Source organism: Centroberyx gerrardi, chromosome 1 (assembly GCF_048128805.1).
Source record: "Centroberyx gerrardi isolate f3 chromosome 1, fCenGer3.hap1.cur.20231027, whole genome shotgun sequence".
Classification (NCBI taxonomy): Eukaryota; Metazoa; Chordata; class Actinopteri; order Beryciformes; family Berycidae; genus Centroberyx; species Centroberyx gerrardi.
This window is the reverse complement of record NC_135997.1, coordinates 38,194,447-38,216,946: the sequence shown is the minus strand read 5'-3', so window position 1 is coordinate 38,216,946 and position 22,500 is coordinate 38,194,447. Positions and strand designations below refer to the sequence as shown.

Genomic DNA, 22,500 nt, shown 5'->3' with positions numbered 1-22,500 from the left:
GACAACACGACACGAGACAACACGACACGAGACGAGACAACACGACACGAGACAACACGACACGAGACAACACGACACGAGACAACACGACACGAGACAACACGACACGAGACAACACGACACGAGACAACACGACACGAGACGAGACAACACGACACGAGACAACACGACACGAGACAACATGAGACAACACGACACGAGACAACATGAGACAACACGACACGAGACAACACAACACGAGACAACACGACACGAGACAACATGAGACAACACGACACGAGACAACACGACACGAGACAACATGAGACAACATGACACGAGACAACACGACACGAGACAACACGACACGAGACAACATGAGACAACACGACACGAGACAACACGACACGAGACAACACGACACGAGACAACACGACACGAGACAACATGAGACAACACGACACGAGACAACACGACACGAGACAACACGACATGAGACAACACGACATGAGACAACACGACATGAGACAACACATGAGACAACACGACATGAGACAACACGACACGAGACGACACGACATGAGACAACACATGAGACAACACGACATGAGGCAACACGACATGAGGCAACACGACATGAGGCAACACGACATGAGGCAACACGACATGAGGGAACACGACATGAGACAACATGAGGCAACACGACATGAGACAACACGACATGAGACAACACATGAGACAACATGACATGAGATAACACGACACGAGACGACACGACACGAGACAACACGACATGAGACAACACATGAGACAACACGACATGAGGCAACACGACATGAGGCAACACGACATGAGGCAACACGACATGAGGGAACACGACATGAGACGACATGAGACAACACGACACGAGACAACACGACATGAGACAACACGACACGAGACAACACGACATGAGACAACACGACACGAGACAACATGAGACAACACGACACGAGACAACATGAGACAACACGACACGAGACAACACGACATGAGACAACACGACATGAGACAACACGACATGAGACAACACGACACGAGACAACACGACACGAGACAACACGACATGAGACAACACGACATGAGACAACACGACACGAGACAACACGACACGAGACAACACGACATGAGACAACACGACACGAGACAACACGACACGAGACAACACGACACGAGACAACACGACACGAGACAACACGACATGAGACAACACGACACGAGACAACACGACACGAGACAACACGACATGAGACAACACGACACGAGACAACACGACATGAGACAACATGAGACAACACGACATGAGACAACACGACATGAGACAACACGACATGAGACAACACGACATGAGACAACACGACATGAGACAACACGACACGAGACAACATGACATGAGACAACACGACATGAGACAACACGACATGAGACAACACGACATGAGACAACACGACACGAGACAACATGACATGAGACAACACGACATGAGACAACACGACACGAGACAACATGACATGAGACAACACGACATGAGACAACACGACACGAGACAACACGACATGAGACAACACGACACGAGACAACACGACATGAGACAACACGACATGAGACAACACGACACGAGACAACATGACATGAGACAACACGACACGAGACAACATGACATGAGACAACACGACACGAGACAACACGACACGAGACAACACGACATGAGACAACACGACATGAGACAACACGACACGAGACAACACGACACGAGACAACATGAGACAACACGACACGAGACAACACAACATGAGACAACACGACACGAGACAACATGACATGAGACAACACGACACGAGACAACACGACACGAGACAACACGACACGAGACAACACGACACGAGACAACACGACACGAGACAACATGAGACAACACGACATGAGACAACACGACATGAGACAACACGACACGAGACAACATGAGACAACATGACACGAGACAACACGACACGAGACAACACGACACGAGACAACACGACACGAGACAACACGACATGAGACAACACGACATGAGACAACACGACACGAGACAACATGAGACAACACGACACGAGACAACACGACACGAGACAACACGACACGAGACAACACGACACGAGACAACACGACACGAGACATGAGACAACACGACACGAGACAACATGACACGAGACAACACGACACGAGACAACACGACACGAGACAACATGAGACAACACGACACGAGACAACATGAGACAACACGACATGAGACAACACGACACGAGACAACACAACACGAGACAACACGACACGAGACAACATGAGACAACACGACACGAGACAACACGACACGAGACAACATGAGACAACATGACACGAGACAACACGACACGAGACAACACGACACGAGACAACATGAGACAACACGACACGAGACAACACGACACGAGACAACACGACACGAGACAACATGACACGAGACAACACGACACGAGACAACATGAGACAACACGACACGAGACAACACGACACGAGACAACACGACATGAGACAACACGACATGAGACAACACGACATGAGACAACACATGAGACAACACGACATGAGACAACACGACACGAGACGACACGACATGAGACAACACATGAGACAACACGACATGAGGCAACACGACATGAGGCAACACGACATGAGGCAACACGACATGAGGCAACACGACATGAGGGAACACGACATGAGACAACATGAGGCAACACGACATGAGACAACACGACATGAGACAACACATGAGACAACATGACATGAGATAACACGACACGAGACGACACGACACGAGACAACACGACATGAGACAACACATGAGACAACACGACATGAGGCAACACGACATGAGGCAACACGACATGAGGCAACACGACATGAGGGAACACGACATGAGACGACATGAGACAACACGACACGAGACAACACGACATGAGACAACACGACACGAGACAACACGACATGAGACAACACGACACGAGACAACATGAGACAACACGACACGAGACAACATGAGACAACACGACACGTGACAACACGACATGAGACAACACGACATGAGACAACATGAGACAAGACAACATGAGACAAGACAACATGAGACAACATGACATGAGACAACATGACATGAGACAACACAACACGAGACAACATGACATGAGACAACACGACATGAGACAACATGAGACAAGACAACATGAGACAAGACAACATGAGACAACATGACATGAGGCAACACGACATGAGGCAACACGACATGAGACAACATGACATGAGACAACACAACACGAGACAACATGACATGAGACAACATGAGACAACATGAGACAACACGTCACGAGACAACACGACATGAGGCAACACGACATGAGACATGACATGAGACAACACAACACGAGACAACATGACATGAGACAACATGAGACAACACGTCACGAGACAACATGAGACAACACGTCACGAGACAACACGACATGAGGCAACACGACATGAGACATGACATGAGACAACACAACACGAGACAACATGACATGAGACAACATGAGACAACACGTCACGAGACAACATGAGACAACACGTCACGAGACAACACGACATGAGGCAACACGACATGAGACATGACATGAGACAACACAACACGAGACAACATGACATGAGACAACATGAGACAACACGTCACGAGACAACACGACATGAGGCAACACGACATGAGACAACACGACATGAGACAACATGAGACAACACGACATGAGACAACACGTCACGAGACAACATGAGACAACACGACATGAGACAACACGACATGAGGCAACATGAGACAACACGACATGAGACAACACGTCACGAGACAACATGAGACAACACGACATGAGACAACACGACACGAGACAACACGACACGAGACAACATGAGACAACACGACATGAGACAACACGACACGAGACAACACGACACGAGACAACACAACATGAGACAACACGACACGAGACAACACGACACGAGACAACATGAGACAACACGACATGAGACAACACGACACGAGACAACATGACACGAGACAACATGAGACAACATGACACGAGACAACACGACACGAGACAACACGACACGAGACAACACAACATGAGACAACACGACATGAGACAACACGACACGAGACAACATGAGACAACACGACACGAGACAACACGACACGAGACAACACGACACGAGACAACACGACACGAGACATGAGACAACACGACACGAGACAACACGACACGAGACAACACGACACGAGACAACACGACACGAGACAACATGAGACAACACGACACGAGACAACACAACACGAGACAACACGACACGAGACAACATGAGACAACACGACACGAGACAACACGACACGAGACAACATGAGACAACACGACACGAGACAACACGACACGAGACAACACGACACGAGACAACATGAGACAACACGACATGAGACAACACGACACGAGACAACACGACACGAGACAACACGACACGAGACAACATGAGACAACACGACACGAGACAACACGACATGAGACAACACGACATGAGACAACACATGAGACAACATGACATGAGATAACACGACACGAGACGACACGACACGAGACAACACGACATGAGACAACACATGAGACAACACGACATGAGGCAACACGACATGAGGCAACACGACATGAGGCAACACGACATGAGGGAACACGACATGAGACGACATGAGACAACACGACACGAGACAACACGACATGAGACAACACGACACGAGACAACACGACATGAGACAACACGACACGAGACAACATGAGACAACACGACACGAGACAACATGAGACAACACGACACGAGACAACACGACATGAGACAACACGACATGAGACAACATGAGACAAGACAACATGAGACAAGACAACATGAGACAACATGACATGAGGCAACACGACATGAGGCAACACGACATGAGACAACATGAGACAACACGTCACAAGACAACACGACATGAGGCAACACGACATGAGACAACATGACATGAGACAACACAACACGAGACAACATGACATGAGACAACATGAGACAACATGAGACAACACGTCACGAGACAACACGACATGAGGCAACACGACATGAGACATGACATGAGACAACACAACACGAGACAACATGACATGAGACAACATGAGACAACATGAGACAACACGTCACGAGACAACATGAGACAACACGTCACGAGACAACACGACATGAGGCAACACGACATGAGACATGACATGAGACAACACAACACGAGACAACATGACATGAGACAACATGAGACAACATGAGACAACACGTCACGAGACAACATGAGACAACACGTCACGAGACAACACGACATGAGGCAACACGACATGAGACATGACATGAGACAACACAACACGAGACAACATGACATGAGACAACATGAGACAACATGAGACAACACGTCACGAGACAACACGACATGAGGCAACACGACATGAGACAACACGACATGAGACAACATGAGACAACATGACATGAAACAACACGTCACGAGACAACATGAGACAACACGACATGAGACAACACGACATGAGACAACACGACATGAGACAACACGACATGAGACAACATGACATGAGACATGAGAGAACATGAGACAAGACAACATGAGACAACACGACATGAGGCAACACGACATGAGACAACATGACATGAGACATGAGAGAACATGAGACAAGACAAAATGAGACAACATGACATGAGACAACATAACATGAGACAACACGACATGAGGCAACACGACATGAGACAACATGACATGAGACATGAGAACATGAGACAAGACAAAATGAGACAACATGACATGAGACAACACGACATGAGACAACACGACATGAGGCAACACGACATGAGACAACACGACATGAGGCAACACGACATGAGGCAACACGACATGAGGCAACACGACATGAGGCAACACGACATGAGACAACATGAGAGAAAATGAGACAAGACAACACAAGACAACATGACATGAGACAACACGACATGAGGCAACATAACATGAGACAACATGACATGAGACAACATGACATGAGACAACATGACATGAGACAACATGAGAGAACATGAGACAAGACAACATAACATGAGACAACATGACATGAGAAAATGAGACAACACATGACAACACGAGATAACACAACACGAGAAAACGAGACAACACGAGAAAACGAGACAACACGACACGAGATGACATGAGATGACAAGAAAACGAGACAACACGACACGTGACAACACGACATGACACGAGACAACACAAGAGAACACGAGTTGACACAAGACAACACAAGACAACACAAGACAACACAAGAGAACACAAGAGAACACGAGATGACACGAAACAACACAAGACACCATGACATGAGAAAACGAAACAATAAAAGATAATACGACACGACACAAAATGACACGACACGACACGAGACACCATCTGGGTACCATTGTTGAAACACAGAGCCTCTACACAAGGTGAGATGTAAAACACAGAGTGGATCACAGTGTCCTGCAGAGTTTTCAAAGACTTCCACCCTCAGCATGGAGCTTCTTAATACACAATCGCTCACTGATGAAGGCCTCCTCAGACAGGACCACATCCTGGACATGGGCTTCATGTCATGTCTCTGACTGACCTGGCATAAAGGGGACGACTCTGTGCTGGATCAGGCCTCCCTCCTGTCTGCAGGTGCATGAAGGCCAGCACTGAACACCAGGCTGAACTGAAACTGTCTCCTGCTGCTGCCTGATCTAAAATGTAAACCTCCAAACTCCATGACAGTTCTTCAGTCTCACCTACCGCCCAAAACAAACTCATCTTTCCTGCCTGAGATACACAACCTTTTCATCTCACTTCCAGAAGTGGAAAAGCATTGACCCAACCATCTACAACACATCTCAGAGTCTTTGATCTGCATGCCCATCAAGACACATTAGATCAATGTAGGAGGCAAGGAAGGAGAGGAAAGGACGGTTCAGCGTCTTCACTTGTCATCATTAAGTTTGTTTGTTTGGAGGTGAGTTGCTCGAGAATCCCCTCGGGGGTTTTTAACTAAATGAGCATCGATTCAGTCTGAGGATGTGGAACTAATCAACTGGTGCCAAACTGGGGTCCAGGGACCTCCAGGAGTCCTGGAAGGGTTCCCAATGGTCCTTGAAGGGTTTCCGGAGGTCCTTTTAAGTGTTCCCAAGGGTCCTTGAAGGGTTCCCAGAGGTCCTTGAAGGGTTCCCAGGGGTCCTTCAGGGGTTTCTGGAGGTCCTTCAAGGGTTTCCGGGGGGGCAGCAAATGAGGAGTAGTTCGGTTTCATTATTTCATTATTATTTCACGCTCGCATAAGGAAGTTATTTTTATCTGAGCTTTACTTTCCTCCTGTCTTCTGCCTCCTACAGCACAGTCCAGATGTCTGTCTGCTGCAGCACAGCAAACACAGAATCACAGTCTTAATGTAACTCATTATTCTGCATGGAGACCCAACATGTCTGGATTATATTCTGTTATTCTGCCTGCATCATGATCACTGTTTTCTCTCCCTGCCTGTTGATATCCTGGCCGGTGCAGTGAGCCTGTCCAAATACAACATGAAAATAAATTAAATGAAATCAGAACTAACAAAACTTTTCTGAAACATGATGAACATTTGGTCTAATCCACAGTCCAAGAGTCCAGACAAACAGCAGCTGGTTAACTGGAAGACTAGTTAGTGAAACCAGCTGTTAACTGGAGGAAGACTAGTTAGTGAAACCAGCTGTTAACTGGAGGAAGACTAGTTAGTGAAACCAGCTGTTAACTGGAAGACTAGTTAGTGAAACCAGCTGTTAACTGGAGGAAGACTAGTTAGTGAAACCAGCTGTTAACTGGAAGACTAGTTAGTGAAACCAGCTGTTAACTGGAGGAAGACTAGTTAGTGAAACAGCAGGAAGCATCAGGATCTGAACCAGCCTTTCTCTTTCAGAGGCTTGAGTCAGTTCAGTCACATCATACTGTTCAACAGAGGACTTGCCAGAGTTTAGTTCGGTTTAACTTAATTTAGTTCATCTCAGTTTAGTTTAGTTGACAATCTCTGCTGATCACATTGTTCCAAGTTGGTAAAATACCCGGATTCCTTAAGATCCAAGTCTAATGAATCTCAAATTATCAAATCTTTTTTTCCCCTCTCTCTTCTACATCTGCCGTCTGCAACTGATGATGTAATAAGAAGTTTGTCTGTGTTGACTGACTGTCTGTCTGTCTGACTGTCTGTCTGTCTGTCTGTCTGACTGTCTGTCTGTCTGTCTGTCTGACTGTCTGTCTGACTGACTGACTGACTGACTGACTGTCTGTCTGACTGTCTGTCTGTCTGACTGACTGACTGACTGTCTGTCTGACTGTCTGTCTGACTGACTGTCTGTCTGACTGTCTGACTGACTGACTGACTGACTGACTGACTGACTGACTGTCTGACTGACTGACTGACTGACTGTCTGTCTGACTGACTGTCTGACTGACTGACTGACTGTCTGTTGAACTAACCTGACTAGTTTGAGACTAGACTTGAAGCTGAGAAGCTTCATGACGATTCAGACTGAACCAACACACACACACACACACACACACACACACACACACACACACACACACACACACACACACACACAGCACTGGATACTGTTTCCACTATACAAAACTACCAGTCCACACAAACTGTGATTCACAAAGTCCAGCATGTCAGAGACAGCTTCAGTCCAGCAGACCTGGAGACCCTAACCCTCTATCTGCAGGTCTACAGTGAGCTGGATCCAGATCTGCTGAACAGACACACTGAGCTCAGCTCATCCTGCTGAAGCAAATCTCCAAACATGAACCAGTGGAGTTCAGTTTGGCTTGAAGGGAGTTTGTGTATCTACTCTACTTATAAGTATATTTTTATGTACCATCATATACATATAGATATACATAGTAACACGTTAGAGTAATCAGATTTTTTTTTTTGTGGTAACGAGTAACTTAACGTGTTAGTTTTCATTTTTCTTTCAAATGGTTAAATGTTTAGTTAGTGCAAATAAAAAAAAAAGAAAGTATTGCGCTCCATGATGTGATTACAGCAGCCTGCGACTCAACAAACTGCAGAACCTGGAAATATTCACATTACTTTGAACTGATGGAAGAAAAGTGTCAGAACATTATTGTTAACTGTCAGTTTATCTTCACTGTCAGACCTGAGATCTGAACTGAGAGCTTGTGAGTCGGTCTGAGTCCAGACCGGATCAGTTCAGACTGGTCCCTGAGAACCAGGTGACTGAAACACTTCAGACTTCAACAGATTGTTACTTACTGATGATTTCTGTACAATAGAGTGATGACATCAGCAGAAGACGTATTTTAAAGGCATGATTTTAAGTGGGTAACATGAAAGTACTCTAACAAGTTACTTTTAATAAAGACTAACTTAGTAACGTAACTAGTTACTATTTAGGGCAAGTAACAAAGTAAAGTAACTAGTTTCAAAAGTAACTTACCCCAACGCTGTATACTACATTATATATACATACTACATATATATACACATCACATACATCCTATACTACATCATACTTCATAGTTAGTTCATTTTCTTCATATCCCATACTGTGTATCTGATGTAAACACCAGCTGCAGGCTCCGCCTCCGTCTGCAGGTCATTAATGTTTCTCTGTTACAGCAGTCTGACCAGCAGAGGTCAAGGGTCAACCTCCCGAAACTCACTGTGCACCTTCACACACAGATCCACCAGAGGCTTGCTGTGCAGTGAGAGAGACTGTGTGTGTGTGTGTGTGTGTGTGTGTGTGTGTGTGTGTGTGTGTGGTGTTCAGCAGTGAGTCTACAGTAACTTTATAGTATTCCATGACATTTCTTCCTCCCTTGGTTTCCTGTCAGTTTCCCTGAGCAGCTTCAGCAGCTTCAGGATATTTTAAAGTGTTTGTGATATTTGTATCTTGTTGTTTCATGTTTCAGCTCCACCAGCTTCAGACTGACGAGGCTTCATGCAGACAGAGAGGAAACAACGGTGACTAAGTGATTTTAGTGTTTTTCTGAAAACCTAATTAAAACCTAATTGAAACCTAATGAATGTGTTGAGAGTTTGTCGGTCTGTCCCGCCGCTCTCACCCGGCCGACCCCCGGCGGGGGACCGGGCCGGTCTGCTTACCTCCTTGCGGTCCTGCAGACAGTCCAGCACGGCCAGGTTGTTGGTCCAGGTGTGTCTGGGGCAGAGCCGGGCCAGGTCGTCCCGGCAGGCGGCCTCCTCCGACAGCTTCCAGCCGGCCGCCCTTCGAGGCTGCGAGGCCCCGGCGGCGGGCGGCGCCTCTCTGCCCGGGGGATCCGCCTCCTGCGGGCCGGGCGGGTTGGGCGGGTCCGCCGGCAGGTTCTCCGCCGCCGCGCCGTTATTTGCGGCTTTGATCCCGCAGACGGAGCCGAACCCGCACAGCGACACGCACGTTAACAGCAGCAGCAGCTCAGCGGGTCTGTACGCCGCCATCTTCATCACTGTCAAGCCAGGCAGAATAAGATGGCACCACGTCCGGTCAGCACCTTCCAAAATAAAAGCCTCACTGACCAGGCAGCCGCACGAGCGCTACTTCCGGTAACTATTTCAACAATAAAAGCCTCAAAGAGACGATTTCTAATACAAGACCCAAAGTGAAAATAAAGGATCTGAAATACAGTTCTTGTTGTTGTTTTGTCGCAGTAATAAAAACATTATTAAACACTGTAAAATACTTTGTTAAAGACTTTATTAAACACTATATTTAATGAGGAATCTGTAGTAAATTAAAATACAATTGTTATGTTTGTTTTCAAAATGTAATTTTCACAGCAAATATTCATAACCAAACAGGCAGTGATGTTGTGAATAGAAAGGCAGATAAACTCTGACAAACACTAACATACAAAAATAATTATTGTTCAGAAAAAATTCTTCCCTTCAAAGACTCTTTCATAACATCACTTCCATAATGAAAGTCATCAGTCCAGCCTGTGTGTCTGATCCCAGGCTGTTCAGTGTGTCTCCACACACACACACACACACACACACACACACACACACACACACACACACACACACACACACACACACACACACGACCAGTCAAATCAACCATGAGTCAAATCAATCTGATGTCTAAAACACAGAAGCACCGACCAAAACCAAACTTTAACCCAATCTGTCATATCAGCACGTATCAATAACACTCAGAAATATCAATAACACTCAGAAATATCGGTCTTTATTATTATTATTATTAGTTTTCATTTTGTGGGAATTTTCCCACCTCTACCACACTGAAACAAACGTGCTGCTGAGCGCCTCCTGGCGGAGAGACTGGTGAGCTGCTGCTGTGAGGACCAGAGTGAGTTCTGCTGAGTCAGCAGGAGGCTCGGAGGCTGACTGCAGGGATTTGAACCTGCGACCTTCAGTTTACCAGCCGCTCTCTAACCGCTGGACCATCAGGCTTCAGCTGATGATCTGCTGAATGAAATCCACCTGTCAGCTGGTGGGAATAATAAAGTTTTCTAAAGCAGCCGGACAGTAACACAGTTTACAGTCGGGACATTTAGCTGACAGACTGATCTGAAGCAGCTGGAGACTCAAACCTGAGACCTTCTGGATCCAGTCTGCTCTCTGACCGCTGGAGCATCAATCCACCTGCAGTCTGACACCTGATCACCTGATCACCAGGCACCTGATCACCAGGTCACCTGATCACCTGATCACCAGGCACCTGATCACCAGGTCACCTGATCACCTGCTGAATGAATCCACCTGTCAGCTGACAGTAAAAACAAGAGCTGGGTTCAACACCAAGACTGCCCTCAGATCAGTTCAGATCTCTAATGTAAAGACTTCAGTAACTCAGAGCCACAGACCTCAGATCAGTTCAGATCTCTAATGTAAAGACATCAGTAACTCGGAGCCACAGACCTCAGATCAGTTCAGATCTCTAATGTAAAGACATCAGTAACTCAGAGCCACAGACCTCAGATCAGTTCAGACTGCAGCCTCCAGCAGGCCGGTGGTGAACAGACTGTGTAGAGGTAGCGATTGTCTCCCCAATAATAAAGGGTATGTACCTTAACTATTTTTTTAACACTAATAATAAATGTAACTAATTAACTATTTTATTAATAATAATAATTACAGAAAGTTCAAACTTCACACAAATCTCCATAATAAAAAAAAGAATAATAAAAAATAAAATAAATAAAATAAAAGATTCTTATAAAAACTTCAAGTTATTGTGTTCACATGGAGGATCTGCGGGTCGAGGTGAATTATAATGACAAGTCAAATAAAAGAGGAAAAACAAACTGACAAGTAAATCAAAATAAAAACACAAAACAACAAAACAACAAGGAAAGAAAAAAACACTAAAGGGGAACCAAACAAAAGCAAAAACCAAAATGAAAAACTCAAACAAAAAACAAACTTAAACAAAAGCAAGGACAACAAAACCAAAAAGAAAAATGTCAGCTGAGGTCTATAAAATTTAAATATCTTTAAATAAATCTGCTTCATTATCAGGATCTGAAACATTCCCTTTAGATCCTTTACTTCAGTTAAATAAATGATTTTTCCCAGTGGAGAGTTTTAGTGTCTAAATGTTTCAGAGGCTTTTCCTCCCTGACAGGAAGAAACTGAATATTTACATTTTGCAGATTTTTTTTGTCGTGAAAATGGACAAATTTAAAGAACAGTAGCACAAAATATCAGCTGACAGCAGCTGCTGTTTGGCAGAGAATAAACCTGTGTGTGTGTGTGTGTGTGTGTGTGTGTGTAAACCACAGTTATCTGTGGGCTGTTTGACCAGCTGGTTACTGGAACCAGTCGGACCAATAAATCTCCCAGTTTAGAGCCGACAGACAGACACAGCCTGGTGAGACCATCCTGATCACGTGACCTCACATTCTGTTCGCTCCAGGATCAGTCTGGACTTCCAGCCGCCCACATCCATTTCAGTGGGCGGGAGTACTCGCCTTGACAGACAAACTCCTTCAGCCAATCAGAGAATCCAAATTCAATTCCAGTCGGAAGAACGGCGAAAACGTCTTTTCCGCCGAGAAACTCTGCGAGTGCGTACTCTGGTTCTTGTTTAATTGTTGTTATTGAGTCTATTTCTGTAATAACTGCACTTATGTCTGTGTTTACTCTGCTAACGTTAACGTTACCGCTCGTTGCTTCGGGAGACGCCGTTACGCCGTTTTGCCAGCGGCGGCCTGTATGTCACGTCATCAACGACGACGCAGTCCCTGATTGGCCCGGTTACTTTGTAATGTCAGGAAGTCGATGTGGGCTGGAAGTCCAGACTGATCCTGGAGGAAACAGGATGTGAGGTCACGTGATCAGGATGGTTTTACCAGGCTAAGACAGACAGACAGCTGCTGGTTTCATCACCAACCAGCTATTCACACCATTTATAACATTTATACTATTTATTCCATTCATACCGTTTCCATCAACATCATGTCTGTTCTGAATATGAGTTACATTATAAAGTTACTCTTTATTAAAAGTAACTTGTCAGAGTGTTGTGTGTCTTTATGTAACTTCATCATGTCAGAGTGTGTTTGTGTTTCTTGTTTCTTCACAGTTTTAAATTCCAGTTTAAAACAGCAAGCAGCAGCTTTTCTGTCACTTTCTTCTATTTGTTTTAAATCTGCACTAACAAAAATAAAACTATATGAAAGGTAACAACAATAAAACAATAAGCAATAAGCATAAATGTAATTTTTATTTTATTTAACCTTTTTTTTTTTTTTTTACCAGGAAGTCCCACTGAAAAGTGATTTCTATTTTACAAAGCAGAAGCCGAGAGGCAGTGATGATAAAACACATTTAACACACACAGCAAACATAAAACAATGTCTTTAAAACATGAAATAAAAATAAAGTAACACATGGTGTATTATGATAAAACCTTTTACAGCCTGAAGCAAGAACAGCTGTCAGTGACAAAGCCTTAAGTTCCTTTTAAAATCAGTCAATGACTAAAAATAAATACATTTAAATAAAACAATAAAAGTAACAACATTCTAATTTTAAAAAGTAACTAATAATGGATTCTAACAATTCAAAAGGAACACAGTAAGTTAGTGACAGAGTAAAGTGAGTCGGTGAGCAGCAGCTGTCCGCCTGCTTCAGAGGAAACAAACTAAAATAAGTTGATGTTGCTGCTGCGTTTCTGTCCTCAGATCTGTTTTCACTGTCAGAACAACAGAGTTTACATCAGAGAGCTGATCTGAGTTTCACTCTACATGCTGCAGATCTATTACAGCAAACTATGTCAGACATGCAGATAATTACATTAAGTTACATTTAATTACATTACATTACATTACTCTTTCATAAGCAAAAGGTCTTACAGTGTCCCATAATCAACTGACCAATCAATCAAATTTTATTCACATTTCATACATAACCATTCAATACAATGTGCTTCACAGAGAGTAAAAGAACTGCAATTTAAAATAAGAAATAAACATAAACACAAGAAAAAGAACAAATAGTACAAATGCTTAGGACAAAAAGAACAGGAAAGTCTTCAGCTTTAGTTTTAAATTTCAGCAGCAGCAGCTCCAGTCTGTCAGGAATCAGCTGATCTGAAGCTCTGATAGAAACCTCATCTAATAATGTAATATAATAATAACTCAGGGACAAGTGCTTTCAAAATGAACAAGAGAATGTGTAGAAGCTGTGAAGCGATGCGACTTCTCCTTTAACATCCTGATCAGGTTCTGTTCGGCTTCAGAGGAAATTCCTGGAGGTTTTCTGCTGTTTCAGCTGCTGAGCGAGCGGCGAGTCGCCGGCAGCTGCCGAGAGGAGGAGTCACTCCTCCTCTCTCCTCTCCTCTTCTCCTCTCCTTCTCTCCTCTCCTCTCTTGTCTTCTCTTGTCTTCTCTTCTCTTCTCTTCTCTTCTCTTCTCCCGTCTTCTCTTCTCCCGTCTTCTCTTCTGCAGCAGGATGGCAGAGTAAGTTCACTTTAACTTTATTCAGGCTGAATTTTATTCCGTTCCTGAATCAGAAAACTCTCACTAATGATTTCCTTCTTCTGGTTTTCTTGTGTGAAGGAGGAAGATGTCGTCGAGCCGGAGGAACCAGCTGAAGGTAAGACTGAAACGTCTCAGACCGGTGAAGGTTTGGGTTCAGGTCCTGGTCTATAGCTGATGTGGGGATCGAACATGCGACCCTTCATTCACAGGACAGACTCTGGATCAGTGTCAGCTTTGCCTCAAATGTAAATGTTTTTTTTAATTCATAATTTATCCAACAGTGTAATTACATACAACTGAAAAAAATGACAGGGGAAGGAGGTCAGCAGAATATTTCCTCAGTTACAACATTAAGAAACATTCACAAGTTTACATAACTTACAGGATCTAATTCTCTCCCTGATTCCATGTTTACCTTTATCAGTGTCTGTTAATGACAGTACTGCATGTTCCATATTTATAATATGCAAATAGTCATCTAATCATTTATAGACTGTAAATGTACTTGGGTTGAGCTTTTTCCAGTTCAGGAGGAGTATCGTTGTTTCAGCTGCAGCAAACCTCATGACAGGAACCGGTTTGGTCTGCTGTAATATAGAGACCAGCAGGACGGTCCAGAGGACGGAGGTCTGGACCGTCAGGAGAGGTTTCCTCCATCTTAACCACATGCTGCTGTCATATAAGCTCTACACAAGATTTTATATTGAATAATCCTATTAGAGGAAAGACCAGTTCTCCAAATCATATTCCACTGTGATTTTGTAAGAACAGACTTCAAATCTCTTTCCCAAGCTGTTTGTGTGGCGGAGAAAATGTTGTTAGCTTGATTAAATCTTATTAAATCTTATTAAATCTTATTAAACAGCTGATCCAAGTCAGGCTTATATAATGGGGCAACATTAATGGCAAGTACAAACTACAGATTTAAATAGTAAATATGACAGAAACATGCCGTCTAGTAAGTTAAAAACCTTGTTCAGTGCTGGAAATGTTAGAACTGATCTGTCTTTATAAACCGGCTGAAAGGACGTCCCATCATCTCTCAGTCTCTCTCTCTCTCTCTCTCTCTCTCTCTCTCTCTCTCTCTCTCTCTCTCTCTCTCAGTCTCTCTCAGTCTCTCTCTCTCTCTCTCTCAGTCTCTCTCAGTCTCTCTCTCTCTCTCTCTCTCTCTCTCAGTCTCTCTCAGTCTCTCTCTCTCTCTCTCAGTCTCTCTCTCAGTCTCTCTCTCTCAGTCTCTCTCTCTCAGTCTCTCAGTCTCTCTCTCTCTCTCTCTCTCAGTCTCTCTCTCTCAGTCTCAGTCTCTCTCTCTCTCTCTCTCTCAGTCTCTCTCTCAGTCTCTCTCTCTCAGTCTCTCAGTCTCTCTCTCTCTCTCTCTCTCTCAGTCTCTCTCTCTCAGTCTCAGTCTCTCTCTCTCTCTCAGTCTCTCTCTCTCAGTCTCTCTCTCAGTCTCTCTCAGTCTCTCTCTCTCTCTCAGTCTCTCTCTCTCAGTCTCTCTCTCTCAGTCTCTCTCTCAGTCTCTCTCAGTCTCTCTCTCTCAGTCTCTCTCTCAGTCTCTCTCAGTCTCTCTCTCTCTCTCAGTCTCTCTCTCTCAGTCTCTCTCTCTCAGTCTCTCTCTCTCAGTCTCTCTCTCTCTCTCTCTCAGTCTCTCAGTCTCTCTCAGTCTCTCTCTCTCTCTTAGTCTCTCTCTCAGTCTCTCTCTCTCTAGTCTCTCTCTCAGTCTCTCTCTCAGTCTCTCTCAGTCTCTCTCTCTCTCTCAGTCTCTCTCTCAGTCTCTCTCTCTCTCTTAGTCTCTCTCTCAGTCTCTCTCTCTCTTAGTCTCTCTCTCAGTCTCTCTCTCTCTGTCTCTCTCAGTCTCTCTCTCTCTCTTAGTCTCTCTCTCAGTCTCTCTCTCTCTTAGTCTCTCTCTCAGTCTCTCTCTCTCTGTCTCTCTCAGTCTCTCTCTCTCTCTCAGTCAGATTTCATTTAGGATAATGTTGCATTATATGTGAAAAACTGCTTCTAACCTGCAGCTGCCTTTTTCACAATTAATTTAATCTGCCCATGACAGGAGATATCTGGCATTGAAAGAGATATAATATAAAAACATATCAGGCACACCCAGGCAAGGCACGAATAACCTCTTTAAACTAATTCTGGGTATCTTGATGAAAATGGTATTCATTTCTTGAAACCAGTTTTGGGAGAACTGAAGCGGTATAGCAGATATAACATAAGACAATTTTGGCATAATATTTATTTTTAAAATATCAACTCTGGACCCCATAAAGACAAGGGGAGCATACACCAACGATTTAAATCTTATTTAATATTTTGAAGCAAAGAAGGACCATTCATACTAAATATCTTAGAAATTGGAGAGATGATCTTAACTGACTATCTGACTTTAAAAGCATGGCTTCACTCTTCTCAGTTCATTTTATAGCCACAGAAATCAGTTTCTTCTTCTCCTGTTTCCGTCAGAGCTTGCTGCTGCAGGTGGGCGAGGCGCTGCTGGAGCAGGAGGCGCTGCAGGCGGAGGAGCAGAAGAGGAGGTACATGGAGGAGAGCTGCCCCCCCCTCCGCCCCCCCCCTCTGCATGCAGGAGCTGCAGGTGAGACTGGAGAACAGGCTCAGATGGCTTTTAAATCAGCATCAGCTAGAGGGAGTCGCACCTCTCAACTATTTATCTCCTCTCTGCACACCCCCCCCCCCCCCCCCCCCCCTTCAGGAGCTGTGCAAGAAACTCCACAAAGAGATCGACTTGGTGGATGAGGAGCGATACGACGTGGAGAGCAAGGTGTCAAAGTCCAATAAGGAGGTAAAGTCCTTTAAACAGTAATACACTAAAACACTGTTTGAGTTGTAAACTGGTGTTTAGTACAATGTAGTTATGAAATACAACAATGTCACATTGTCATTTATATACTGTCACAGTTTACATTTGAGCAGTGATGTGCTGCTGAGTTTAAACCTGCTCAGTGTTCATCTCAGTACAGTTTCACTCCCTGTCACCAACTGTTAGCTGTTGTCTGCTGTAACTGCTTTAAACTGCTAAACAAATTGCAATTCTAATCTAATCTATTCTAATCTAGTCTAATACAAACAGTCTGATCACAGATCAAAGCCACACATCAAATCACATATGCTGTCATATGTTGTTACAGGATTATATGAGGATTATATGAGCTCAAAAGTTTATTACATGTCTTCTGCTTGTAAAATGGATATAATTTGTTGTAGGGTGAAGTTTAAACTCAATATCTGCTGGGATTGCTGTTTCACATTAGCGGTTTCCACACACACACACACACACACACACACACACACACACACACACACACACACACACACACTCAGCGTTGTCTCCTGTGTCAGATTGAGGACCTGAAGCTGAAGGTTCAGGACCTGAAGGGGAAGTTTAGGAAGCCGGCTCTGAAGAAGGTGCGGATGTCGGCGGACGCCATGCTGGCCGCTCTGCTGGGCTCCAAACACAAAGTGTCCCTGGACCTGAGGGCCAACCTGAGGCAGGTGAAGAAGGAGCAGAAGGAGGAGGTGAGTCTGACGGTCAGGAGGAGGAGCTTCTGTTCCTCCAGAGCTAACACAGCTAATGCTGTCAGAGGGAAAGGAAGATGGAGAAATCACTTCCAACATGTTGATCCTCTTCAGGGAGGGGTGGGGGGGGGGGGGGGGGGGGGGGGGGCAACAGGGCTGATGGGAAATGTAGTCTTAATGTGGAGAAACACTAGAACTAACAATACTACTGGAGGGAGATAGAGGAGAACAATCAGTTGTTTACAGTCAGTAGACCGAGGCAGAAACATAAATTTAATAATGATGGACTGATGGACTGATGGACTGATAGACTGATGGACTGATGGACTGATAGACTGATAGACTGATGGACTGATGGACTGATGGACTGATGGACTGATAGACTGATGGACTGATGGACTGATGGACTGATGGACTGATAGACTGATGGACTGATGGACTGATGGACTGATGGACTGATGGACTGATAGACTGATGGATCGCCACTCAGCAGCTCTAAACAACTAGAAGGATTGTTACATCACTTCCTGTGTACTCTCTCTTCCTCCAGGAGAAACAAACAGGCGACTGGAGGAAGAACATCGAGGACAAGGCCGGGATGGACGGCAGGAAGAAGATGTTTGAGACAGACGCCTGAACACCTGACCTCCTGACCTCCTGACCTCCTGACCTCCTGAACACCTGAACACCTGACCTCCTGACCTCCTGACCTCCTGACCTCCTGAACACCTGACCTCCTGACCTCCTGACCACCTGACCTCCTGACCTCCTGACCACCTGACCTCCTGACCTCCTGACCACCTGACCACCTGACCTCCTGACCACCTGACCTCCTGACCTCCTGACCTCCTGACCACCTGACCTCCTGACCACCTGACCACCTGACCTCCTGACCTCCTGACCTCCTGACCACCTGACCTCCTGAACACCTGACCACCTGACCTCCTGACCTCCTGACCACCTGACCTCCTGACCTCCTGACCTCCTGAACACCTGACCACCTGACCTCCTGACCTCCTGACCTCCTGACCACCTGACCTCCTGACCTCCTGACCACCTGACCTCCTGACCACCTGAACACCTGATCTCCTGACCTCCTGACCTCCTGACCACCTGAACACCTGACCTCCTGACCTCCTGACCTCCTGACCACCTGACCTCCTGACCACCTGAACACCTGACCTCCTGACCTCCTGACCTCCTGACCTCCTGACCTCCTGACCTCCTGACCTCCTGACCACCTGACCTCCTGACCTCCTGACCACCTGACCTCCTGACCTCCTGAACACCTGACCTCCTGACCTCCTGAACACCTGACCTCCTGAACACCTGACCTCCTGACCACCTGACCTCCTGACCTCCTGAACACCTGACCTCCTGACCTCCTGAACACCTGACCGCCTCGCCGCTACTCTCTGTTTTCTACTCTGTTGTTCAGAAACTGAACAGCATCATTCACTTGTGTGTCAGATGTAATTTATATAAATGATAGAAATAATTAAAATGTTTGTTGTGCTTGTGTGTTTCATGGTAATAATTTCACTCATGCCTGGAAATGATGCTACAGAACATCACTGATTTATATGGATGTAGATATTGTTATCATTATTATTATTATTATTATTATTATTATTAGAAGAAGAAGAATAGCTTTATTTCTGAGCACATTTCAAAAGAAAGGTTACAAAGTGCTGTACTGCATCAGTACAAAATACATTTTACATTCTATGTGCAAGAAAGCAATGAAATAAGCAGAATTTAGCGGTTAACTTTAACTTTTCAAAGACTCACATGTCAAGTCCTGCTGTATTTCTTTATACATTCAGGGCGCTTTCACACCGCAACGTCCGCTTCAAGTCCGAACCAGAGTTCGCTGGATTGTTACGTCGTATCGGTCCGGTTCGTTTCACACCGACCAGAATATCAAGCGGACCTGTTGGACAGATATCTTGATGGGAGAACAAAAAATCAAACTAGAATGACACCCAGAGGGCGTTCACATTATAATGCTGCACCTTGCCATTGAACGACTCCGGGGGACTTTTATTTTGACGACGTAATCCTCTGATGCGTCGCACGTACTTCCTCTGGAGCAGCCGGTAGGTTTCTCTCTAGCTAGTGAGAGTTCAAGACATAAAATATATATAGTGACGGGTCAAAGAACTTGGGAAAATATCGACAAGACAGAAGAACTCTCCTGTCAACAGCGCGTCTGCATGCCGTGTTCAACTGAAGACAAACAGCGGCTCCTTACCGACCGAAAAAGGAGAAAAGAACATCGTTACCGAGTCCACAGTCGATACGATACGATACCGAACAGGTTTCACACCAAAACGATCCGCATCACGGTCCGAATGGAAGAGGACCGAGACCGCCAATTTTTGGCGAACCTTTTGCAAGGTTTGGGTCCGCCCCCGAGTCCGCATGGCACGTTCACACCTGTCAAAATGATCCGAACTTAGCAAAAAGGTCCTGAAGTCCGGACCAAACGGTGCTGGTGTGAAAGCCGCCTTAGAGTTCAGGATAAACAGGATCAGGTTGGTATAGTGTAAAGTTTCGCTGGTCGGTTTTTAAACTCCATCAAGAGTCATTTCAATTCTGAAACATTCGGCTGTAAAATAGTGAATCCAGAATCATCAGCCGCTGATGAAAAGTGAGTCTTCTGTCTTCCTTTAATGTTTTCCTTTCATGCTCTGAGATTCTATCCCAGCATGCATTGAGGCAGCCTGGCAGGTCTCCGGTCCAGACAGACAGACTCTCCCATTCACATCTATGGACAATTTAGTTCTGCTTCAAATAAGAATAACGCTGTTTATCCACAAGATGGCGTCATCTGGATAAAAACTCAGCATGACTGTACTCCATAAGCACACACACACACACACACACACACACACACACACACACACACACACAGCCTCTAGCAGCAGTAAGAGCAGCTTCAGTCCCTCAGTCTGGATCTGTTTTTCCCCTCCAGACGCTTTACAGACAGACTGCAGTTAGCAGGGACATGAGGGCTTTGGGGCTTTGGGGCTTTGGGGTATTTGGGGTATTTGGGGTATTTGGGGTATTTGAGTCCTGGGGCATTAAAGCCGAGCGTCTGAAGCCCCGCCCCCTGTGTGGACAGCAGCACCTTCAGGAAACCAAAGCTCCATGAAACAGACTGAAGTTCTGAAACTTAATAAACTGTCACTGTGTTTCTCTGCCTGGTTTCTCACCTGATAAATAAAGTGCAGAAGTTGGATTCAGGAGTCAGACTGTGGTTGGTGCTGTGTGAGTGTTGTCATGTTGCCCTGGTAACCGCTTTGTGGAGTGTTTGTGAGTGTTTAGAGCTCCCATGGGTGTGTGTGTATGTGTGTGTGTGTGTATGTGTGTGTGTGTGTGTGTGTGTGTGTAAATCTGTGTTGGCCAGAAACGCCTGGGTGACCTAATGCACATCTGGGTGAGTTGGACTGAAAGACGGAGAGAGAACTTCAGTTTCTGTCTTTGTGTTCAGAGGCAGAGAGCAGAGTCTGTCAGAGAGTCTGAACAACAACAGCAGCAGCAGCAGCAGCAACAACAGCAGCAGCAACAACAACAACAACAACAACAACAACAACAACAGCAGCAGCAGCAGCAGCAGCAGCAACAACAACAACAACAGCAGCAGCAACAGCAACAACAACAACAACAACAACAACAGCAGCAGCAGCAGCAACAACAACAACAACAACAACAGCAGCAGCAGCAGCAACAACAACAACAACAGCAGCAGCAACAACAACAACGAACAACAACAACAACAACAACAACAGCAGCAGCAACAACAACAACAACAACAACAACAGCAGC

At 45.2% G+C, this 22,500-nt stretch overlaps 1 protein-coding gene and 1 pseudogene across 4 annotated transcripts in view; one reads left to right on the top strand and one right to left on the bottom strand.

Annotated features, from left to right (window-relative positions):
- The window catches only part of LOC139919600 (Golgi apparatus protein 1-like), a 38,209-nt gene extending 27,581 nt beyond the window's left edge, over window positions 1–10,628 (bottom strand). For all 4 annotated transcript variants that reach the window (XM_078291180.1, XM_078291208.1, XM_078291246.1 and 1 more), the window contains exon 1: window positions 10,299–10,628. In XM_078291180.1, the coding sequence (XP_078147306.1) occupies window positions 10,299–10,628 (330 nt within the window). The remainder of the gene's footprint in view (window positions 1–10,298) is intronic.
- Window positions 10,629–13,703: 3,075 nt separating this feature from the next.
- LOC139929659 (troponin I, fast skeletal muscle-like) lies at window positions 13,704–19,306 on the top strand (annotated as a pseudogene).
- The last annotated feature ends 3,194 nt before the right edge of the window (window positions 19,307–22,500 follow it).